Raw genomic sequence first — 26,716 nt, 5'->3', positions numbered from 1 at the left:
CCACCGATGTACGTGTCAAGCTACGGGTCAAACTGGTAACAGCGGAAAAGCTGCCCACACGGACTGTAAGCGGTCAGTTGGTAAGCAAGAAAAGAAAAGCTTTCATACTGTCCCATAGCGTTTGTTTTTAAAGACGAAATGAAGACAAACGTTCCTCTAGCTACATAATTTACAATCTCCAGAAATGTATATAAGGCAATGTTTTCAGAATGAGTCTATGTTGAAATTATTACACCATTATTGGTATCATTTTGTGCACAATTTATGAGTCTTGTATAGATATTTTGCTAATTGTATGTTCTGGTAACAAACTACCCATCAAGTTTTCCAACTGAGCCAAATTTTGTGATAAAGGTTGTTACACACCATGCTGACTACAAGCAACTGCAACCCAGCACCTGCATTCTGCACTGACATTAATTCCTTCATTTTCCTTCAGCTTAATTTTTATTACAAAGGATGCCACAGCGGAATGAACCACCAACTATTCCAGCATACGTTTCTACTAGTGGTGGGCTGTTATCAGTGTTAACGTGCTGCGTTAATGCGAGACTCTTATCGCACGATCAAAAATAAATAAATATCGCCGTTAACCTATTCTCAAAGTTGGTTTGAGAGCTGGGTCTATTCTACGCAAGATGACTTTCATCGTGATATTTTAGCGCGGATGTATACCTGACCAGTGAGCCGTCTGACAAAAAAAGTGCCCTTCTGAATCAAATCAGCAGGATGTCTGACTTTAACTGCAGTTCAGCAGTTTTACTTTAAATCATGAACATTTTATTCATGCCCTGTAACAAACTGGGGAACCGGAGCTCATTTAGGAAACCCAGGTGAACACAGGGAGAACATGCAAACTCTACACAGAAATGCCAACTGGCACAGCCGGGACTCAAACCAGCAACCTTCTTGCTGTGAGGCGACAGCGCAAGCCACTGAACCAACGTGCCACCCTCTGCACCGACATGTCAAGAAATAATCAATTTCAACAGGTTTCAATATTCTACACTGATGAGCCCTTACATCATGACCACCTGCCTAATAAGCTAGGAAATCTTTAGCCCATGAAACGTGGTGATGCATTGATTTACTGAGGTGGAAGTAGGTCTACTGGCATCATAATATCTATAACATGTCCTACAGTGCCTGTACACTGGAGATAAAGGGTAATGTAGCGCAAAGCTCCTTTACCTTTAGTCAACCACAAATGTTCATTGGGTTCTCCTCAGGTGAATTTGGAGTGCAAGACATTAACAGAAGTTCATCTAAATGTTCTTTCAACAAATCCTTGATGATTCTGGCAACCTGGGATGGTACAATATCCTTTTAGTAATGGACATTACTGACAGTAAACACAGCAGCCAAAAATGGGTACACTTAGTCCAACATCTCCATGATTGTGCTCTTAGGAGAATCAGGCATAACATCAAGAAAACACTGATTGTAACACCTGGTTCACGACAGAAAGGCACAGGATCTCAGGATTATCAAAACACGTATATTTATTGATAACACTTACTCGGAGGAACACATGAAGAACATGGGGTGAAGACAGACACCGACAGAGAGAATACCGGACAATGAGTCAATGACACACAGAAGTGTAAATACATAGGGGATGTTTAAACAGATTACATACAGGGGTGACAGACAGGTGGAGGTGATGAACATGATTACATGGCGGGAAAACAGAACAAAAGGAGCACATGGTAAAAATAAACACACAGGAAGACAGGGTGTGACACTGACCATATAAAAACCACTGCCACTGACCTGTGTAAGCCCAAACATGCATCAATAAGCCATAGCCTCGGTTGATAATTATTGAATCTTAACATCGTTTTGAATCTTGAATTATTGGACATCCAATTGGACATTTAATTGTGTGCTATGACACATTGCCCTGGTCACCACTGTTGTAGCTGCTGCTGATTTGATGCACTTCTGTCGATTTGACCAATGTATGATGATTTCCACTACCTTCTGACATCAATGAACTGTGGATAATGATAATAATGTTGTGTATTTATACTTGTGTTCTGTTTGTGTTGCTCTGCAATAACACTTCTCAAACACTAGCTCGCAGTGAGTTCTTATGTCTTATGTGTCGAGTTTCTTCAAGGGGTGTTTTAGTTTTTCTGAAAGCTACCTTTCTGTACAAGTATCTTAAATCGTTCATTCTGAGACGGGAAACAGGCAAACATGCAACAACTTTAATCATATAGGTAAACACAAAACAAAAGTTGCAACTGGAGCTCCTTCATGGGACTTGACACTTGTAAACAGTCACTCCAACAGGTTCGCACGGCTTTCTGCCCTGCCCACACTTATCAGCGATACCAAGTCAACCAAGTATAGAGCTTGCACTACGCGCCATCGTGACGTGTAGTTACATTTTTAGAAGTCCGCATCGACGTCAGCCACGGCTAGAGTAATGCAACCATGCAAAAGCTGCTCCGGACCATAAGTGTAGACTCAATGCAGAAGTATAAATTAGCCTTAAACATGACCAAAATGAACACAAAAAAGTTTCTGTTTGCCTGCCACAACTCTGTTACCATTATTGACTGTGTCACAGTGATGATGTAAATGAGCACGGTGGCACAGTAGGTAGCATGATCGCCTCACAGCAAGAAGGTTGCTGGTTTGAGTCCCAGCTGGGTCAGTTGGCATTTCTGTGTAGAGTTTGCATGTTCATGTGGGTTAGGTGGCGACCCCTGATTAATAAAGGATCTAAGTTGAAAAGAAAAAGAATGTATGAATAAATGAATGTTATGAGCATTGACAGTCTGGTATTAATGGCAGCTGAGATCTCACAACGTGACAAAGAATTATTATAAATTCTAAAAGTGTGCACCCCAATTCACACATTTTCCAAATACTGAAATATTCCTCTGATACTGGGTCAAGCTGTAGTCTTTGATGACAGGTTTGTTCACAGACAGCCAATTCACCACATGCATAGTTACTGAGCATTTTAAATGGCCAGGCCCATTGGCATTTGATTTATTTCTATATATACTGCATTTAAGATCTGCCTTGTTAAAAAACATATATTCTAATCATGATAAAGAGCAAATTTAAAGCGGGTCACACACCTGACAAGAAGTACTGTACCAAATCACACTGGGTCATGTCACATCCTAAAAATATGGATATTTACTCAAGCACAGTTTTTCCACGAATGTCCATGAAGCATTAAACTGCTTCGCCTCACAGTGCTTAAATTTAAACAATATTTTACATCTTGTTTTACATTTGAACAACTAAAGTTAATGCTTAAGTCTAATAAACCAACTATATTCTGATCATAAAATAAGTACTACACTATCACAGTGGTGTTAAAGGAACCTCATGAGCTGAAGAGATGTATATTGTAAACGTTTTGGACAATGAAACAGAAACTCAATTTAGTGTTGGGTTTCATTGCTAAATTTGATCAGCTTGGTGGCCAATCTTCATTGATTGCACATTGGTAAGAGCAGAGTGTAAAGGGTTAATTAGAGTAATAGTACAGTTTTGCTTAAAATGTCGCAATGGACACAACATTATGGGTGACATATCGGAGTTTAAAAGAGAACGCAGTGCATCTGTGACCAAGAGAGCAAGTCTTTGTGATGTATCAAGAGCCTTGGAATCCAGAGTAATGTCAGCAAACCACCAAGAAGAATGAACCACATCCAACAGTAGTAATGCTGTGGTCACACTAGTTTGAGCATACGAAATTCTGTTGTATGACGCTGCAAAAAGGGGCGGGATTAAACAAGATGATTAGACATTAAAAAGCGAGAGATTGGTCTATATGTAAAATTTACGTCCAGAGAGGTCATGTTTTGATCATCGATTGGTCTCATGCAATCATGTGATGCGATTTCGCAAGTCAGAGTTCACTAAGCTTAAACTTTCCAATGCAGCAAACTGCAAAAAAACGTGTTTGCGCTTCCAGTCTGACGCATTCATGTCCATATACATGGAAGTCTATGGGGAGAAAATTACAGTGTGACCGCAGCTTCACTGTGGCTGCAGGAGGAGGCTGTCTGAAAGGGATGTCTGGGTGCTAATTCAGATTGTATAAAAAAACATAAAATCACAGCTTCACAACTCATAGCAAAATTAAATCAATTAATGTCTTCGTTAACATTTACTTTCACCCTTTTTACCCATACATAATAAAAATTAAAATGTGATCTGAAAAATGAAACACTTATGCCAGCTAATCAGAATGTGGTTTCATCTGTTTTTTAGTCTATATTATTATCCGTTACACACTGTGTAAATGATCCGATAGCAGTCTGACTGAAGCTGTGATAAACTGAAAAAACTACAAACAACAATATAGATTAGAGATTGGAGAAAACAAAATATCCTAAAATTAAAAAAAACTTGACATGCGTTTTTGTGTTTGAACCAACGTACTACTCATTTCCTTTTCCAGGACTTCATATGTAAGAAATCTTCTGGAAAACATTAGTTTTAGGAGTGTACAAAGCCACAGTCTGTGGGTGGCTGACATGCCATTTTACAATGGCACAGATTGAAAACAAAACATACTGAACCATTCAAATGATGCTTGTTGTTGTTGTTTTTGTACCATGACCCAAAGTTGCTATAATTTATTTTCAAATATTTTATCCTCCTTACACTGGCTGCCTGTTAAGTTTCGTATTGAATTTAAAATATTACTTCTCACCTATAAAGCTCTAAATAATCTAGCTCCTGTTTATCTAACCAACCTTCTGTCTCGCTACAAACCAACTCGCTCTTTAAGATCTCAAAATTCAGGGCTTCTGGTAGTACCTAGAATAGTAAAATCAAGTAAAGGAGGTCGAGCCTTCTCTTTCATGGCTCCTACACTCTGGAATAGCCTTCCTGATAACGTCCGAGGCTCAGACACACTCTCCCAGTTCAAAACTAGATTAAAGACCTATCTGTTTAGTAAAGCATACACTCAATGCATCACCTAGCGGGTTCCACACAGGCTTCTGCATCTTGCTTATATACACGATGAACAGCAGCTATGCTAATTATTCTCTTTATTCTCTATTTTTACCTGGGGATACTCATCCCGAGGTCCTCAGATTATGCGGAGTCACTGATTGGATCCAAGACCAGCGACGTGATGATCCCAAGGATTCCATATCCGGGACCAGGCCATATCCTGAGCTGCTGCTGCACTGATGGTCGTAGGGAGTTGAGAACATGAGTCTGATTCCAGCGACGCTCCAGGGACAGACGAGTCTTCGCTGAGGCCATCTTCCTGCCTAAACCACGGCGAATGAAGCTCTGCACAAGACTTTTTGCCAGCGGAGAAATTAAAATGGTCGTGCCCAACTGAGTCTGGTTCCCTCAAGGTTTTTTTTCTTCACTCCCATCAGGTGAAGTTTTTTTTCCCTCTCCGCTGTTGCCACTGCCTCGCATGGTTCAGGATTGGTAGAGCTACGCATCGATGAATTGGCTCTTCAGTGTTTGAACTCTCAGTAATGATTAAATCACACTGAACTGAGCTAAACTGAACTGAACTGAACTTAAACACTAAAACCTGAACCACACTGTTCCAGTTACTATGACCATTTATGTGAAGCTGCTTTGACACAATCTACATTGTAAAAGCGCTATACAAATAAAGCTGAATTGAACTGAATTGAAATATAATATAATGTTCAATGGATATATGTTCAGGAATACTGCTTTTGCAATAACCTCTAAAATGAAGAATAATGCTTGGTTTTGTTATCCATGACAAAAGTAGACTTTAGAGTAGATTATGATTTCTGCAATCTGAAAATTACTTAATTAAACAGCTTAATTCTAAAAAAATGTAATGAATAAATCAAAAGCACTACTACAAGACTAATTGTGATGTAAACCTTTGCCAGTGATTATGAAATAAATCTAAAAAAGAAGTGTCGAGGAATGGTGCTGTTTCAAGTGCTACATACTACTACTACATAATAGTGAAGCATGCATTTGATTCATGGTGTTGCTCACCATCTGCTGCCTCACTGTTTGAGGAAAAAACTATCATCATATCAAGAAACTCGAAAGTCTTCATGACAACCCATCAAATAAAAATGTGGCTAAAGCAAAGAAACTGAAATAGCAATATAGAGATATTATCTATATAACATAAAGAGTATACTTTTCAAAGCAATAATCATTATTAATACATTGAAAATGGTAAGGAACAATCTCATGTTTATTAGTAGTAATAAAAACAACATGACAAAATTTTAATTTGTTTCTTAAATGTTCCTAAAAATGTTTTACTGCAATTGCAAAATATTAAAATCTGTAAGATTCATTTCCAATTTAGAAACAAAATGGAATCCAGAAAAGTTAAAACAGTAAAAAAATGTTAATGTATAACTAAATATGAAATTAATTAATTAAATAACTGATAATTGGGCGGAAAAGTGGCTCAGTGGTTAGCACTGTCACCTCACAGCAAGAAGGTTGCTGGTTCGAGTCCCAGCTGGGCCAGTTGGCAATTCTGTGTGGAGTTTGCATGTTCTCCCCGTGCTGGCGTGGGTTTCCTCCAGGTGCTCCTGTTTCCACAACCTCCGGTTCAGTCCAAACACATGTGCTATAGGTGAATTGGATGAACTTAACTGGCCATAGGTGTATGAGTGTGTGTGTGAATGAGTGTGTATTGGTGTTTCCTAGTATATAGATCATTTTGAGGGATGTAAACGAAAACAATGGTCCCAACGTATTTCCTGTTGTACATTTTTAATTTCTACAGCATCCAAGAATCCAAAAAGAGCCACATATTAATAAATAATGTTATGATAGCTGTTTTAACATTAAGTTATGATTGAATTGCCCCTTGTTACAGTTATGTAATAGTTTGATAACAAGCTGGCAATGTTCAAGGGCCAATGACATGATCACATAGAAATGGTCTATAAAATCTGTGATGACAAAAGATATAGACATACGTTATATTGCAGTCATTAAGTATTGATTAGCTACTTGATGTTAATTGTCGGTGGGACATCTCATACTAAAAGGAAAACAACTGAACAAAAATTATTGTAGTATAGCATGAGTCTTTATATTTTAGTAAATAAATAAGTTAATATTTAGCCTTTTTTCTAAAAAAAAAAATGCATTTTGATTTAACTTTGTAAAGTGAAGAATGTTTAGCAAATAAGACATACAGACTGAAATCTCAGCTTAATTTGATTAACCAGGTTAAATCTGCTTTCTCTAAATAAATAAACAAACCATAACCATGGCATTATTAGAAAAAAAATACTTGGTAAACCATTCATTAATTTACTTTTGGTTTAGTCCCTTTATTCATCAGGGGTCACCACAGCGTAATGAACCTCCAACTTATCCAGCAAATGTTATTCACAGTGGATGCCCTTCCAGCTGCAACCCAGTATTGGTGAACACCCATGCACAATCATTCAAACACATACACTACGACCAATTTAGTTTATTCAATTCACCTATAGTGCACGTCTTTGGACTACGGAGGAAAACCCACGCCAACACGGGGAGAACAAACTCCACACAGAAATGTCAGAACTCGAATCTGTGACCTTCTTGTCATGCTAACCACTGAGCCACCGTGTTGCCAATACTTCACTACATAATGTCAAAATTTGTACTATTCATAATTGATGATTCACCTTTTAAACAATGGTTCAATTAAAAAAAACTTTAGATTTTCTGAAAAAAATGTTCACCCATGTGTTTAATAATCTGCTCTGCATCTGTGACACGGGACGCTTTGTTTTGAGCAGCTGCTCCTCGTTTATGATGTTAGTCGGGATTTTTCCATTCGGCTCATCCACAATGGTGAAATATTATCCATCTGTTACCATAATGGAAGTCAAGGTGAGTGATAACGAATCCAAGTTAAACACACATGCGCACACACACAGAGCAATCAATTAAGACAAATACATTCTGAAAAAAAAAGATACCAGCTGAAATATTTGCATTCCAGAAGTCACATTTAGCCCTAACCACACACTCTTTTTTTTCTAGATCCTTACATTTCTCATATTATAGATGGACATTATTAAACTACAGGACAAAACATTTTATTGTGGTGTGAATGCTTTTTTTAAAAAGGCCAGGCTACCACATTTCACCCACACAATTAAGAAAATCATGAGCTGCTTTTATTAAACAAAACATACTAGAAGAAAAACAAAAAGGGAAATCACTTTTAAGATGGAACAGTAAAATTACTTTTGTTTGACCATGTGTGATGAAGAAATAGTACAACTAGTTTTACTGCACTTCCTGCTACGAACAAAGCATTCCACAGTCTAGTCGAACTACGACACCCTTCTGGGTGACACACAAACTAATGTAAATAACATGGTCTGGTCTCGTTTGCGGCTGGATGCGAGGTCAGCCACGTCACCGAGGAAGGGATTAGCTCACTGTGATTTATGTAACCAATGTCTGTGTCACCGGTGTCAGCGCTTGTCATCAGATTCGAAAGAGAATTGACCACATTAATCACAATAAACCACAACTCGGGTCAAACCGTCAAGGGTTAAAGTGATATGCTGCCATTGATCTTCCCATGTCATCAACTGTTTTGCTAAAAAAAAAAAAAGCTTGTGTGTAGTTTAAATGATTATGTTACACTACCCCTTAAAAGTGTGAGGTCAGTACAACTTTTTGGCGTTTAATATATTATTCAGAGATGTATTTATGTTAGAAATATCTATAATAAACATGAATAGTACTACAAAAAATGTATTTTATTAAAAGTACATATTGAATATTTTACAATTTTATTCTACTAAATTCAGTTTTCAGTATTTCTTCAGTGTCTGATTTATTTTCTTTTTATTATATTGTAGATAGGCATGTGCCAGTAAAAAATTCAGACGGTATGATAACCTTCGATAAAAATATCACGGTATCACAGTATTGTAATTACTGCACATTATTTGAGAATATAAAGAGTTTAGAAGCAAAAACCTCAATTATATATTTTCTTCTAAAATGTGCATATTTTCTTGTGTGTAGGCTCAGTAATTTTACTCTTATAGTGACGAATAAGCTTTTTATTGCCTTTAAAGGGAAACAGGATAACATTTCAGATGTCATTAAGAGGTTTTTGCATGTCAAATCTTTGTATGTTTTAAATTAATTAACTAATTAATTGACCACAACTTAGGCTAAACAGTTAAGGATTAAAGCGATATGCTGGCATTGATCTTTACATATCATCCACAGTTTTCCTAAAAAAAAAAGCTTGTGTGTGGTTAAAGAATGATTATGTTACATTACAGTTTAAAACAGTCAGTGAGATTTTTTTGTTTAATATATTATTTAAAATTGAATATTAAAAATATCTATAATAAAACATGAATAGTACTACAATAAAGAATTATTTTATTAAAAAATACATTTTGAATATCTTACAATTTTATTCTACTTCTTGCTGAAATTCAGTTTTGTGTTTTCCAGTGTATGATTTACCTTCTTTTTATCGTATGGATAGGCATGGGCCGGTATAAGATTCAGACGGTATGATAACCTTCGATAAATATATCACGGTATCATAGAATTGTGATTACTGTGCAATATATGAGAATATGTAGAGTTTAGATGCAAAAACTTCAATGATATATTTTCTTCTCCTGTGTGTAGGCTCAGTAATTTTACTTTTATAGTAACAAATAAGTTCTTTTCATTGCCTTTAAAATGAAATAACTGAATAACATAGGAGGCTGAGAAAAATGTTACATATAGGAGAACATTTCAGACGGAATTTAGAGGTTTTTGCATGTTAACTCTTCATATGTTCTTTTTAAATGTCTGGGTAAAAAAAAAAATGTTTACGCATTAAACACAATATATTTAATTTTAAGAAACATTTCAAATATTATGCAACAGTAAAAACTCAGACTAAATAATTTAAATAAGACTTCTGCTGTCTTCATTAGTTTCAAAGACAGATTTTTTTATGACTTGAGCAGGCATTGTTTGATTTCTTTCTTTTCTTTGGATATAAAGTATGCCATCAGAAAGTTCAGGTCCAGCATGCTCGTATGCAACTTATTTTTCAAATATGAATCTAGGCTGAGCAGTAGCTTTTGATGTGGAGGGTCCTTTAAAAAAATTAAAATTACAAATACCTTGAAACCATATCACAGAAAATTTTAATGCCTTAAAACCTTAAATTTTCCAAACCACGGTAAACCTTAAAACTGGTCATCATCACATGCCTAATTGTGGAAACATATTATAATTTTTTTTTTTATTAATATTAAAAGATGTATAAAAGTATACATTTGTTACATAAAACATAAAAACCAACTCTAGCAACATTTTAGCTAACATCTCTATCTCTATTGGAGGTGTCAGTATGGTTAAAAACACTACAGTATTTACTACTAATTACTATAGTTTCATGTGGGTGTCTGACAACTGAAAATAGATCTGGTAGCACATAACGCAGCCTCTGTTACTTTTTACCTTGCACTCTTTTGTTAACATTTATTATTATTTATTTAGGATATGCATTTTCACATTCTGAATCCAGTGCCTAATTATATGAATAGTTCACATGACTATCATTAAATGAAATATTCTTAAGAATACAATTTTATGTGTTCTTTAGAAGAGTGTACTTGCATTGTGATGATATTACATTGTCATTCTGGCATTATATGATGAGCGGCATAAAATAGTCTTAAAATGACATTGATGATAATATAATATCATTTATCACAATATATTTTGGTGCAATATATTGTAAAACCAAATACAGAAATTGTGACAGGTCAAGTTAAATCAGTACAGTGATGATTTTAGATATTAAACACATTCCACTGTTCATTCATTCATTCATTTTCTTGTTGGCTTAGTCCCTTTATTAATCCGGGGTCACCACAGTGGAATGAACCGTCAACTTATTCAGCACGTTTTTATGCAGCGGATGCCCTTCCAGGCAAACATACACACTACGGACAATTTAGCCTACCCAATTCACCTGTACTGCATGTCTTTGGACTGTGGGGGAAACCAAAGCACCCAGAGGAAACCCATGCAAACGCAGGGAGAACATGCAAACTCCACACAGAAACGCCAACTGAGCCAAGGTTCGAACCAGTGACCTTCTTGCTGTGAGGCGACAGCACTACCTACTGCGCCACTGCGTCGCCTACATTCCACTGTTGTACATTGTAATATATTATTGTATTCCACATAATACCACTGCATCACATCCAAAAAGGCATAATATAACTAACATATTACTAGCAACACCTTAATCTGCAGCCATAGCATTCAAAAGAAGATGACAGATCACTTGCTTCAATAATTTCATAATTTAAGTTTGTTTATTATAGGCTCTCAGCGTTATTTAATGCATTCTATCATGCTTAAATCCAGTGTTGTTATTAATGAATACTATTAAAAAAACTTAATTTCACTGAAACACAGTTACAAATCAAATATAAAAACTTTTACAATCAAAATAAATTACTTAAATTAAAATGAAGTTATACAGACATTTTAAATGTGCAAACAAAACTGCTACGTTGAAAAATCAACAACAGTGGAGAAAAAAAAAAAAAATTCTGCAGATTCTGTCTGGGCCTAATGATGGGTAATTTGATGAGATATATCACAGAGGGTCTGGAGGCACAGAAGTAGCTGACTTACCTTCTTTTTGAGCCGCAGGACTGGTTGAGGGGCCAGCGGTTGTTCGTCCTACTGGACTGGCGTGTTTGGGACCCCTGCCAGGGATCTTCAAGCCACTGGACTTTAGCATGTTCATTATGTCCACTGGTGAAACTTCAAGTTTCGCAGCTTTTTAAGGGTTTACACTGAGGCACTAAATATGAGGATGGCGGATATCCCTCTCCATTCTACCTGCGGGACTGAAGACAAACAAGCATAATAATGAGCATTTAAAACGCACAGCCCAAAAACACAAACCCCATTAACAGGGTGCAGTTTTGCTAAATGAATGGCCTTGAATGGCCCATGCCAGTCCATAAACAGGAGCCACAGCATCAATAACGTGATGCTTCAGGGCAAAGGAGGACACAAAAAAACACATCTTATCATCTGCAACAATGTATCCAACATACAAATTCTGTGAATGCGTTGTTTTCCCAAAGGAAACACCTCCTGATAGATAATGCAGTGATATAGCAAGGTCATTCTAGCATATCAGTGAAATGAGACCCATTATATACACTGAGGTCGGCAGTTTCGATATGCTGTCATCACCGCTGGCTTTCAAACCGCGAATTACCTCTGTAAAATAACTCAATACGCGAATTTCATTTCAAAATATAGACAAATTCAGCGTAAAACCGTAGCATTTTTTGCTAAAAGCAGCGGAAGTTTAGCGTGTTGGCTCATTTGTTCGCCCTGGACTCCGGGCTCTATTGTTTTGGCTCTTCACTGCGGCGTGCTCGCGACCGTCTCTTCACGCCCCTGTCAAGCGACACAATCGCGAACTGCTCTCTCAAATGCCACTATTTACCTTATGAAGTCCAAATCCGGTGTGGTATAAATAAGTCTTTGCCGGCGAACTTCAGATGGTGTGTGTAGGGATGGCTCTGTCGGCTTCCCGGCATGAGATTTGTCAGCGTCTGCCACTCCCTTTACTCTCGCTCTCTTTCTCACTCACTCCCTCTCTCTCTCCCACACGGATGCGAAAAATATGGATGCTGAGCTAAAGCTGGCGGCGGGAGTGGGACAGGATGCAAGGCTCACAGGCAGAGGCACATATTTAGGAAAGCTCTTTTAGGTAAATGCCCTGAATGTGTGCCAGTGGTGAGCAAATGGCTCTTGAATAGATGAGGGTCATAAAGCAGGGAGGGAAGCCTCCAGGCAGGGGGGCCGCTTAAGCGATGCCCGATTTGTGAATCGTTCTTTTGAGTCGATTCTTTTTTTGGAATTGGCTGAACAACAGTGATGTGAATGATTCATTCACGAATCGAACTGAACTCGTTCGAACAACTCGACGGACTGGATTTTTAAAGGCAAACATGGTTTTGTCCAAAAAACACAACAGCTTTATGTAGCCCCAGTTTTACTTATGAAGCCTACTTATCACGAAAGTTTCAAAGAATGTTTTACTCCAGATAAATAATTTAACTATTGACACTGAAGTAATTACAAATTACTTAAACTGCTGTAATTGAGTAGTTTTTCTTATCTTGAGTACATTTTAGGGCACTATTGGTACTTTTACTCCACTAATTTCCTTCAACCTCACTACTGTATTTTTTCTCATCTATTAGAAAAACCAGTCGTGTGATTCCTGTCCAATTAAATCGCGCATAGAAAGTAATTTACATAATGATAAACTACCTCAAGACATTAGCACTTAATAAATGCAGCAAACCGTTTGGAAGCATTAAAAATGTACAAAGATGTACAAAATCTTTACACGCATAGACCCAGAGACTGTTTAGATGCATGTCACTGATGAGAAGATGACGGATGTTTACTGTATGATGACTGAAATGGCCTTAAACACCCAGCATAGATATATCTATGATGTCAGATTGACGTTGTACCCCAACGTCTTGGGGACGTTGTATTTTGTTTGGAAATGAAAATCGGGTTAACATCAAAACCCAATGTCCAAACTAAAATCATCAAATGTGAACGTCTAATAATGTTAAGGCTTGATGTTGTGTGGACGTTACCACTTTGACGTTCATCGGATGTTGGATTTTGTTTGGCTTACCTGACAAATAAATATCAGTATTTGATGTCAATACGGCATTGGTTTAAGATGTTGGTTTTTGGTCACTTTCTAACAAAACCTAAAATCAACCAAATATCAACGTCATTTGACGTCTTTATTAGACATCAAAATAACATTGTCCATAGATGCTGGCTAGACATTGAATTTTGATCACCTGACATCACGACCTAAATCTATCCTAATATTAACATCTTATGACGTTGTATGCCTGCTGGGTAAAAGCTAAATGCTCTACAGAATTTTACGTTTACACAAATCCACATCCACAAATTAAATTTAATGCATCAGCTACGGATTGACAATCCCTACCAAGGCCCACATTCCAGGCCTAAGTGTGCTTTCACGCACCAATGTGGGTAGTTTGTGACCAGCGCTCTCTAGCGGCAGGACCAGATGGCTGCTGCCCTCATCGGACTATATCCACATCCCCTGTTGCGATGTTATGTCTATGTCTATGTGTGATCTCAGGGTTTTTTTTAATCACCTCTCTCTTCCCAAATGTATCTTATTTCCTCTTTCTAAAAGCTACCTCTCGTCTGACCTGTCTTCCCCTGAAATGTGTGATGTTTGTGTATGGTCGAGGGGATCCAATTTCACTCCATGTAAAAGTGTGTGACAAATAAAGGCTTCATCAGCAGCAGCAGCTTTTTACAGCGTAATACTCACTCACTACTCTTGACTACTTTTAAAAGGGCTTCTTTTTATTCATACTTTGAGTAATATTTACAGAAGATAATTTTACTCTACTTGCACTACATTTTTAGGCAGGTGATGGTTCTTTTACTTAAGTATGATTGTTCAGTACTCTTTCCACCACTGGTGACACTGACCAAGTCACACACTCTTGATTTCCGGTTTGGTTTTATAGAAAACAGGAAAATACCAAAGACACTTTAATATGTCTTGGGTTTTATTAGACTGCACAGATCAGTAACAGAACCTTAACACTCATTTAGTTTGATAAAACAACTGCTTCCTCTCCACATGATCACAACTAGAAGAATCAGAAGTGGTTGGCTGCATAATAAAAGCTCTGCTGCTTTCGTGCCACATCACTTTTTTCTCTCATCAGCAATTGGTTCAGCGCTCTCGTTTTGCTTCGACAGCTTTCAGCCTAAAGGCCCATTATACAGTACTTCAAATTAAATAGAAGAACGAACTGAAATGACGTAATTTTAGAGTTATTTAAGAGTTATTTTAGAGTTTATTTGGGCAGTTCGAAACAGCTAACCAAAGCAAGCTTTTGGGTGAGTTAATTTCCGAGACACCTTTGAGCTACCATTGGTCTGTGGTGATTACGCAATCAGTGGGTGTGTTCTGGAACTCTGTCTTCTTTGATGTGCGGTTGGTTACCCCGAATTGTTTCCACTGGGGTCAGACAGGAAAACAACATCCAAAACAACATTAGCCACATGAATACACTGGATAGTCAAGTAGCAGGGCTGGTACAGATGTATCTGGACATCTACGACCACTCGCAGAGAGATTTTAAAGACTCTGTGGTGTTCACACTGGATGAGAAGCCACCTTCGTCAATCCACATCTTTTCTATCGGTGGCGCCATTTAGTGTTTGTCCACAGCAATTAGGAAACAAGATTTGATGATGCACAATGGCACTTCTTATGGAAAAAAGTTGTTTGCCAGAGTTTAATGAAACGGTTCTTCTCTTCCAGTCACCATTGTTGTTTAGATGAACAGCGTGGTACATTTACAACTCCGCCTATAGTGCGGGGGTGTTCGAAACAATACACGATTATCACTCAGACTTTTCGACTTTTTTTGCCTCCAAACGAAGATTGAAATAGTAAACATAGTATACTCTTCTTCATATTACCTTGAGAATAAGTTTTGAATACTTTAGCTCAGTTCTTTTGTCAGATTATAGGGTGCATTGACACCTCTTACAGGAAACCTGTGCCACGAAAAAGGTCTGCTTTAAACTTTTCCATATTTACTTCATCTCATTCACATCCTTCATTTAATTTTCAACTGGTACAAAGAATGTTTTTAAAAATAAAATTTAATAATAATAATAATTAGTTATTTGATTATTCCGACCTTAGAAATAATTGTTAATCTATTAAAATCTATAATATCTATAATGTATAACAAATTTTTTATTATATTTTTATAAATTGATAAATATTATTTAACAGTCTAATAATTTATGAACATTAAAAAAAATCCAACAACTATAACAATAATAATTAGGTACTATGATTTTGTGACTCGCGACGCAGTGGGGCAGTAGGTAGTGCTGTCGCCTCACAGCAAGAAGGTTGCTGGTTCGAGCCTCAACTGGGTCAGTTGCCATTTCTGTGTGGAGTTTGCATGTTCTCCCTGCATTTGCGTGGGTTTCCCCCGGGTGCTCCGGATTCTCCCACAGTCCAAAGACATGCGGTACAGGTGAATTGGGTAGGCTAAATTGTCCATAGTGTATGTGTGTATGTGAATGAGTGTGTATGGGTTTCCCAGTGATGGGTTGCGGCTGGAAGGCCATCCGCTGCGTAAAACATATGCTGGATAAGTTGGCGGTTCATTCCGCTGTGGCGACCCCAGATTAATAAAGGGACTAAGCCGAAAAGAAAATGAATAAATGAATATTTTGTGACTACGTAAAATAGTAATAAATAATTTATAATCAATTAATTATTATTAGTAGTAGTATTAATAATAAATTAAACAAATAATAAAAATCAATGAATAATAAGAAGGCGACGTGGTAGCTCAGTGGTTAGCACTAGCAAAAAAGTCACTGGTTCAAGTCCTGGCTGGGTCAGTAGGCATTTCTGTGTGGAGTTTGCATGTTCTCTCCGTTTTGGTGTGGGTTTCCTCTGGTTTCCTCCACAGTCCAAAATGTGGTATAAGTAAATTGAAACTAAATTGGCCATAGTGTGTGTGTGTGTTTGAATGTCAGAGTGTATGGGTGTTTCCCAGTACTCGGTTCCAGCTGGAAGGGCATGTGCTGTGGATAAGTTGGCAGTTCATTAGGCTGTGGTGATCCCTGATAAATGAGGAAAGTCGAAGGAAAATAAATGAAAGAATGATTATTTCAATCTTGGAAATAATTGTTAATCAATTCAAATCTATAACTAATTTTAAATGATAAATAATATATATTATTTAATAGACTAAAAAATCCAAAAACTCAAACAAAAACGATTATAATGTAAAGTGTATATTTATATAGCGCATTTATTGTGTATGGCCATACACCCAAAGCGCTTCACAATCATGACCACCACCAATGTGGCGTGTAATTAGCCTAGCTATTATTGTTTGGTGACTCCTTATAATAGTGATAAATTATTTATAATCAATTAATTATTAGTAGTAGTAGTATTAATAAATTAAATATATTTAAATCAGATTAAAATTTGTTTAAAATGGACAGTAAAAAATGTATCAACATAAAAAGTAGCCCTAAATATACAAGTAAATGAATACACTGTAATGACTGAAAACAAAATGAAAATACATTATTATATTAAACATTATTTTACATCAATGTACACAATAAAATTTTAGCAGGCCTACTAAATTTCGTTCTTCAGTTCTTAAGAACCGACTCGCGTGACGACTCAGACTTCATCTGCCTGCAGTTTTGGAGAACAGATTACTAACCTGGAGGAGGAGGCTCTTATCCACGTTAAACAATAATTGATGTTTGCTTTGGCTTCAGAAATAGCGAAACAAGTGGACGCCATGTTGTTTATATACCCTCTACTTTTCTTTACCACTGAACGTTGACTTTTTACAACAACAAAAAATGAAATGAAGGAAGCTTCAGTCAAAACTACCATTTATGGTCATCCCGTGAGCGACCGGAAGCACAGAGAAACAGTCCAGCTGCTGTGGAATTTATGCGTTTCCGGTCATTACCGGCTGAAGGCCAGCTGAGCTGTTCACGACACGGACACAGACAGACATTAAGCTGCTTAAAATGGAAATTATTATCATGTACTCTTTAATTTAAAATTCGTTAACGTTTTCAATCTTGAAGCAAACAAACTTAATACTACAATATACGCTATAACATGAATAGGGAAGAGTGGGGACGGTTGCAACATGGGGTAGCAGTCGCAACAAGACTCATTCCTTCATTCAGGAATGAGTAAGAGCAGGGATGCCCAAACTTTTTAGTGTGAAGGGCCAAAACCAAACATCGTTAAGAGTCGTGGGCCAAAGGTAAATATACCCATATTAAATTAAAGTTGCCTAATTAATGTGATTAATGTAACTTCCTTATTAATTGAATAATATTTCAAAATAAATAGAAAACATTAAATCATATAAACTAATGCAGAATAACTTTTTAAAAGTAGAATTGAATGCAATTAACCATAAACAATCACATTTCTAAAGCAGTGGAGTTCAATGCTGAATACACTAAACGTTGAAACATCCCCGTCTTTCTTCATCAACCTCATTCATCATCCATTGTCAGGTGACAGTATGTACATTTAAACAAAATCTGGTTAATTTATGCCATTTAATTAAAAAAAAAACATTTAACTTCAGTTAGCTTTCAACAATAAAACATTGAAGCATCCCCATCATTCATCCTTTCTTCTCAGATGGGATGGCGGGCCAAATCAAAGGCAGTATGGGCAAACTTTGTCCCTCAGGCCCTAGTTTGTGCATCACTGAGCTACAGCGATGATATTCATACTACATGAAGAGTTTAGATGCAAAAACCTCTAAATAGCGTCTGAAATTTTCTTTTAAACTGGACATTTTTCTAGGCTCCTGAATGTAGGCTTAGTAATAACACTTTTATGTCAAAGAATAAATCCCTTTCATGGTCTTTGAAGGGAAATAACTCAACATAAGCAAAGGAGGCTGAGAAAAATGTTCATTTGCAATGGAAATTTCAGACAGCACTTTTTGCATCTGAACTCTTCACATATTCTCAATTACCCTCATTCTGACTTAGAGAAATCAGCCATATGTGACCATTCCTTTAGTATATAATCATTTTAAACTATTAACTTACATAGTTTAAATCACTGTTTTCAGCTTTGATTATGTATAGCTATCAAGTGTTAAAGCTATTGTATCTCCCCAGTATAGACAGTTTGATTATGGTTGACAGAGTTGAGACAAGTGAAACATGCTGTTGCAACTGTCCCCAATTACAACAGTATTTTGAAGCTTGCCATATTAACAATGTACAATTTTTGTTTTATTAGTTTCAGTGTAATTTAATAAAGAAATTAATTCTTTGATTAATTAAAGTTCAAAGAAGTAGTTTTGTAAAGGTTCTGTCTAGATTTTCAGTAAATAATATTGTTGTTCAGTTTTTTTAGGCCTGATGTATAGTTGGTTGTTGCTTGTTCTTTTAATAGTCTATTTATACAGCCAATTTTACACATTTAACAATTAAAGCAATTTACATCTAGTCTGTTAACCAAAAAATTTGAATAAAATCCGATGTTTCAGATTTTTTTTATTATAACATTTTTTAATAACCTTATATTTTTTATAAATCAAAATAAGAAAAGCTTAAGGAAATAAACAATAACATAAACAGAACAAACAAAAAGTAAAAAAAAAAGGAACAAAGTCCATTTCACAATACACAAACAGTCGGACACAACATAATTCAGTATCATCCAGAAAGTATAATGAATTAAATATAAAAATATATATAGTTTACAGAGAAATGTGTGGGCTCCAATGCCACCTCTAATGAGTTACAAGTCAGGATTACTGATATAAAACATAATTGGGTTCCAGATTTTTAACAAAAAATCTATATTTTGTGTGTTTGCTATCCCATATCGCGTTTCTTCCATGGCCAACACATAACTTAAGCATTTTATTGAATGTTGCAACTATCCCTGTGGGTTGTTGCAACATTTGACTTTGTCTGTTCAAGTTTAAATTCTGCACATATTCTCATTTATACAGTACACACATATTATACACTGTAAAGCCCAAAAAGTTAAAGTAACACAAACTGTTTGAGGAAACTGATTGCAACAAACCATTTAAGTTAAAAAACTAATCCTAATGAGTATTGTGAACTTAATCTATTTGAGTAAACAAAGGAATTTAAGCACAGTAAAACCAAAAGAATAAAGAGAACTCAAACCAACTGAGTACTGTAAAACCCAATAAGTTAAGGCAACACAATGATGTGTTGTATTTATTGTACTGTAAGTGTATATTGTATTTGTTATAACTGTTCAATTTGTTACTTCCTGCCCAGGGACTACAGATGTAAATTAGCTTTAGCTAACTCTGGCACATGTCATGTTGTACATTGTCCCTGTATAAATAAATAAAGTAAATAAATAAACACAAATCGTTTGAGTAAACTGATTGCAACAAACTATTTGAGTTAAACAACTAATCTATATGAGTACTACGAACTTCCTCCATTTAAGTTGAAGTAATGAGGTATTTAATAAACTCATTACCTTCAACGCTGAGTTCAAAACACTTTTCAAATGAGTAGAATTAACTTTTAGTAAATTTTGAGTTAACTAAACTCATTTCATTTGATAAAGTTGAATGTTGGATTTTACAGTGTAGCAATGTGGATGGGTGTTTAATAAATGTGAGCTTATTATATAAAAATTTTGGGTTTCCACATAAAACTTAAGAAACTGAAGAAAATGCAAAATGTGTTGCAACTGTCCCCACTACAAGAACATGTTAATAGAAAGAAGCAAGCAGATTTCTTATACTTTTCAGGTCTTTTTTATTATTAGAATTGATTGATTGATTGCTGCATGAACATACTTCCACAAACATGAGGAAATTAAAACATGCCTAAAATATCTTTAAAAACAGGGTCAGAAAAGTAGGACTTTGTTAGGAGAGAACAAACCAATTCCATGACGAGGTGGAAACAAATAATCAGCTGGTAAGTTCTTAAAATCCTCATAACAACTAAAAGACTCCTTGCATGCTATTCATGCATGTAACTGCAGCTGTATGACAAAAACCGTCAATAAAAAAGCATACAGAATTGAAAAACAATATTGTGTTTTCTTCAAAAGATAGAAAAGAACGAGAGAAGCTGACAGAGAGGTGGAGGAAAAAGGAGAAATATGTAGTGTAAAACAGTAAGAACATTCTTTCTTGTAAACATAAGGCACCACTTTAACTGCCAGGAGCTGTTAATAATAATAATGTTTACAAAACAATCTCATAATTACATGCTCGAAATATCAGTCTCAAACTAATAACGACAAACCAATGCATGAATATACAGATGCACCATTGTATTAAGTAATACTCATGCCCAAATGTATCAGTAAATAATATATTCAAACTGGTCACATGCTCAGTGATTTATGTTTAATAAATAAATCTTCAAAAGACTACATATATAAATCCAGATGCATATAATTTTTTTTTCATTGAACTCAAATAAAATATTTATGCATACAGCAAAAAAAAAAAAAAAACCTTATGAATGTGAATCAAATGTAAATCTTGCACCCATTTTACCTCATAAGACATTATCAGGAGCCACAGGTATTCATTTCGTTTTGCCTGTATGTTTTTGTCACTCTCAAAGTGCTGGCAGCCATTGACATGGATTATAAGAATCAGCAAGGACCATATTTGCAACTAAAATCATCTTTAATGTTCTGCTTAAGAAGAAAAGTCATCAACACTTTAGATGGTGAGTAAATGAACAGCGAATGAGCATTTTTGTGTGAATTGTTGCTTTAAGATGTAATTGTAATAACTGATAAACAGCAGAGGTAGTAAACAAACAGTTTAAAGATATATATAAAAAAAACTTAAATAGTCCCATAGTAATTTTCGAGTTACATTTATGCTTTTTGTGTTTAGAAAAAAAATGATGGAGTGTGTGTACTATTCATTAAAAGGTAGTAAAAGTCTGCAGTATCATTTAAATCGGTTATTGATGGCTGAGGTCAGCTTTTTCATTATTATTAATACTCTAATGCCACCTAGTGGACAAATACTAACCATCATCACCTTTAAGGGGAAAAGAAGAAGTAATGTTCCACTTTTAAAAATGACAGGAATACACATTTTAGTGAAATGCACAGTGCAAACATGTTGAACAATTACATATCATAAAAAGACAAACAACAAACCATCCAAAATGACAGACACGCGCGTGGAAAAGGCATTGAGAGACTGCGAATGGCAGATCTGTGTGGGATTCAGATCCAACAATGAAGTAATTCTGCTATTGATTTACAGAAAAAAAACATTAAATAAACATTAATAAACTATTCAAAAGATTTGGAATAATTCAGACTGTTTAATGTGTTTGAAAGAAGTTAAAAAACGATGAATATAATACAATAAAAATGTATCATGCCATTTTTTTTAAATTTCAGTATGTTTAAATAAATAAAAAAAACTCTTTACTGTCTCATGAAAATATTGTTTTATTGTTGAATAAAAGTATTAAATAATTATTTATTTTAAAAAGATAAATGGGAATATAGATCTTTTATTTATTTAATTATAAAACTGCATTGAATAATATAATGATATCTGAAGAAATCAATAATATAATATAATATAATATAATGATATCTGAAGAAATCAATAATATAATATAATATAATGATATCTGAAGAAATCAATATATATATATATATATATATATATATATATATATATATATATATATATATATATATATATATATATATATATATATATATATATATATATATATATATATATATATATATATATCAAATGTGAAATGTCAGGAGTCTGAGTGTATGCTGCAAATAAAATTTCCCCACGGGGACAAATAAAGTTAACAAATAAACAAATAAACAAACAAACAAACAAACTCACTTACTCACTCACTCACTCACTCACTCACTCACTCTCACTCCCTCACTCACTCACTCACTCACTCACTCACTCACTCACTCACTCACTCACTCACTCACTCACTATTTATATATTACATTTATTTTTGTGAGAATGTCTCACATGTAATGTGCAATCTTGCTGGTCCAATTACTGTATTGTACATTTCATATTTCTAATGTCAGCACAAATACACAAAAATACTACAAAATAAACATCAATTAAAAAATATTCTTGGTGGACACCCTGTCACTCTTGCTGGTCAGGCCAAACAAGTCTTCCAGTTGCTCTTCCATAAGCATTATGCTGCAGTTCAGGATTTTTGAAGTTTTCCACAAAAAAAAAAAGATAGTGATTGGATCTGAATATACATTAGTCAACAATTGAAGTGGATAAAATTGTCCTACTGAAGGACAAGAATGGGTGTTGCTGAATAGTTTTTGGACAACTTCGATGAAACATTTTGATCCACTTCAAATGTTGACTGCTATACTCTCCCAAATTTGATGGATAAATAGTTGACTCAAAGTGTATTGCAATTAGAGGTCATTTACCAATTCAGCAGACAATATAAACAATGTTAATATCAGATATTTATGGTGTAAATGTGTGTACAATTGTTTGATAATTGAATAAGCAGTTTTGAGTGTGATGAAAAAAGATTGAGAAGTTGTGATGAAAAAAGATTGAGAAGTTGTGAGAAATTTAAATGAGAATCGACTCATCAGTATTGATCAACAGGCCATATTCAATTTGTTTTTGTCCAAACTACAGACAATTGTACCCACTGTTTGCACACGTGAGCCAAAGCATTTGCAATTTGCTTAAATCAATAAGAAATGCCAATCTGAAGTGAAAAACCGAAGCAACTGAGAAAAACTGTAATGTCTTATTAATTAAATAAGTGGACCCTAAAATCTTTCAAACGCACAAAAAAATCCTAATTATTCCAAACATTTCCCCACCAATCCTGTGTATATAAATATTCAAATAAAACTGACTTAATAATAATAATAACAACAATAAAAATACACAGAGGAAGAGCTGACATGCAAATCCTAAGCATTTCATTTTAAAGTTAAAAGCACATGAAGGAAGAATGGTGATTCAAACCATTAGATCTGAAATTCCTTCAAATAAAATGAACCCATTTGAATCAATGCAGTAAGTTAATGCCATATTCCATCTTACCTTAATGCCAAACACACAGCGAAAACACCACAACTATCCTTACTCGTGACTGCATTCCTCTAACTATCCATCTAAAAAACAAACATCTGTTCTAGTATACAAGAACAAAGCAATCTTTTTAGCATTTTCAGCTTTCTTTTCTGGTCTGTGTCGTAACAAGAGCATGTTTTTGAAGCCGCTCAGTGACGGAATAACACTGTGAATGAAGTGAAATTCATTACAAACCAGCGTCCTTTCGTTTACGTTTGTAGTTCCAGAAAAACGTTTTTATTCTTCGATCTTTCCTCTTCCTCCACCGCAGCATGAGTTTCGTGAAGGTCTTGGAGAATGTCGAAGAGTTGTGACACTCCGTCAGATTTCTTCTGGTCTGAAAGATCAAAATTATGGTTCATATTGATTGACAAGAATAAGCATCATATTTATGTCAACACAACACAAGTAATCTTAAAAATAAGAATTGGTGTTAGTGCTGCTTTAATGTGGACTTTGGTTAAATATTACATTGAAATTAAGACTGAATTTGGATTATTAAAGAAAGCATTGTTATTAATGTATTATTTGAGCATTTATCAACATTTATTAATGATAAAGTGTGTTTACCTGAGAAAATACTAGGTTATATAAGGTTACAATGATTAAGGTTTTTAGTAGTTTTGCCATTTTGATATTTTTAATTATTTTTCTTAGTTATTATAATGACTTGAGCCTTCAAAAATCATTCAAAATAGATTTTTTTTTCTAGAAATATGTTGAAGACATTTTTTTTGCTGCGCATTATGTTTGTTGAAAATGTGATAATCTACCAGAGGTTTCGTTGGAAGTCTGTTAAATAAATCAAATTATTATTTAAAGCTTTTATTAAGCAAGAATGCAACAATATTACATTATATAGATATTCTGCAATAGCAGCACTCTTACAGCCTCTTCACCCTCCTGTATTACTCCGCCCACATAGAGTGACAGCAGGCCAATAGACTCAATACAGTTTGACAAATATTGCAGCTGTTGGACAACATAATGTACTTTTGAGGCTTTTTTAGTCGAGAATGTAGTTGTAAGGATGGTGCCTATTTTAAATATTTAGAATTTCGGAGATTTAGCGCACCAGTGGCTATCAGCTTGGCACTGAGCAGAGCAAAGACGGTTTCGTCACAAAATGGTGACAGAGACCGCATAATAAGTCCTTAGAGGAAGAAAAACAGCATTTTGTACAGCTGAACAAATCATTATATAACAGGTGAGTGACACTAATTCGCTCTGTCTCTTTTGTATGTTGTAGTGCTGTATTTATACCATAGTAATCTTGCTTTGACTTTTTTGGGGTGTATTATAAAAATACTGGGAAATCTCTGTATATGGAGCTGTTCAGCCTTATCAATTGTTTTGCCATCACTTTAGATTCCACTTCAGGTGGGTGATGGGAGGTGGGGAGGGTGGGGAGGGGGTGGGGTGTCGCGGGGGCACTTTTGATCATTTTGGAAGGGCACTTTCTATCCAAGACTAAAAAGGGCATGTGCACTGCACAGGTTGAGCCCTATGTGTGCACGTGCCTGGGTCAGCTGCAGATGACTGAATAGTGGAAGAAAGTAGTTCTTGTACAAAAGTATTTTTGTGATATACACGGTTATGTCGTCAAACTGTTGTATATACGCAATATATCTGTATATCGTATACAGCTGTATATCGTCACTGTTGAGACACTTAAGCTCCTGGCCTGCGGCTTTGAGCCAAAGCACGGCTCCCACCAGTGCCAATATACAGCCATATCACACTACTACTGCTATATTATATTATATTATATTATGGGCGAAGCAGTGGCGCAGTAGGTAGTGCTGTCGCTTCACAGCAAGAAGGTCACTGGGCCACTGGTTCGAGCCTCGGCTCAGTTGGCGTTTCTGTTTGGAGTTTGCATGTTCTCCTTGCGTTCGCGTGGGTTTCCTCCGGGTGCTCCGGTTTCCCCCACAGTCCAAAGACATGCAGTACAGGTGAATTGGGTAGGCTAAATTGTCCGTAGTGTATGAGTATGTGTGTGAATGTGTGTGTGTCCCAGAGATGGGTTGCAGCTGGAAGGGCATCCGCTGCGTAAAAACTTGCTGGATAAGTTGGCGGTTCATTCCGCTGTGGCGACCCCGGATTAATAAAGGGACTAAGCCGACAAGAAAATTAATGAATATTATATTATTATATTATAATTATATTATATTATATTTATAAGAGTGAAAGTATATAAGTTCTTAAGTATAAAAAATTCTAAAAGAATCCTTGAAAAAAAAAATGGTTTCCAAAAAATAGAATATTAAGAACCCTTATAAATAAAAGATAACTGAGCAGTAAATAACAATATGTGGGTATTTCTGAAGGATCATGTGATACTGATGTCTGGAGTAAATGTAATAAATGTATTTTAACATTAAATATATTTAAACATTAAAAAGTCATATTTCACAATATTACTTTTTTATTGCATGTTGGATGATTATTGCATTTTTATAATTTTATTTTATTTTATAAAATATATATTTTTTAATTTTATAATCATTTTTATTTTTAATTTATAATTATATATTTAATATTAATTTTTTATTATATTATATTATGTTATATTATATTATATTATATTACCTTTTTATATTTCTGAGCATAAGCAATGTCTTTCAAAAACATATAAAATATGTAATTATTATTATTACTATTAAAACTTTTGACTGACATTATATATACTTTTTTTTTAATTTTTCTGTTACTAAAAATGTTATTTTTAATAGTTTTAAATTATGTTAATGAAACCAACATTGAAGAAAGCTAAGCGGAGTCTCTCACCTCTTCCTGAATCTGCCTCCTGAATTCCCTGCTGCTCTCGCAACCTATAATACTTATCTCTGCCAAAAGAAAGCACAAAACACCATTTTAGCACTTCTAGACTTACACTGACATACATTTGAGAAAAACATATACAAAGAAGTAATACAAAACCAATA

General features: G+C 35.2%; 2 protein-coding genes across 10 annotated transcripts in view; both read right to left on the bottom strand.

The window, feature by feature from the left end:
- Positions 1-17,550, bottom strand: part of clip2 (CAP-GLY domain containing linker protein 2) — an 85,404-nt gene extending 67,854 nt beyond the window's left edge. For 3 of the 8 annotated variants that reach the window (XM_021476654.3, XM_021476655.3, XM_021476656.3), the window contains exons 1-2: positions 12,482-12,795; positions 11,650-11,867 (exon numbers count right to left, since the gene is read on the bottom strand). In XM_021476654.3, coding sequence (XP_021332329.2) covers positions 11,650-11,764 — 115 coding nt within the window. In that variant the 5' untranslated portion in view covers positions 11,765-11,867; positions 12,482-12,795. Of the gene's footprint in view, positions 1-11,649; positions 11,868-12,080; positions 12,796-17,342 lie in introns of those variants that run through there. The other 5 variants (XM_073951529.1, XM_073951531.1, XM_073951528.1 and 2 more) reach the window with 3 other exon arrangements.
- Positions 17,551-22,697: 5,147 nt separating this feature from the next.
- The window catches only part of rasa4 (RAS p21 protein activator 4), a 104,354-nt gene continuing 100,335 nt past the window's right edge, over positions 22,698-26,716 (bottom strand). The window contains exons 20-21 of one of the 2 annotated variants that reach the window (XM_005171995.5): positions 26,559-26,617; positions 22,698-24,105 (exon numbers count right to left, since the gene is read on the bottom strand). In XM_005171995.5, the coding sequence (XP_005172052.2) occupies positions 23,978-24,105; positions 26,559-26,617 (187 nt within the window). In that variant the 3' untranslated portion in view covers positions 22,698-23,977. 2 annotated transcript variants of the gene reach the window in all.

This window comes from Danio rerio, chromosome 5 (assembly GCF_049306965.1).
Source record: "Danio rerio strain Tuebingen ecotype United States chromosome 5, GRCz12tu, whole genome shotgun sequence".
NCBI lineage: Eukaryota > Metazoa > Chordata > Actinopteri > Cypriniformes > Danionidae > Danio > Danio rerio.
Note: the sequence above shows the minus strand (reverse complement) of the source record. Positions and strands in the feature narration are given on the sequence as shown.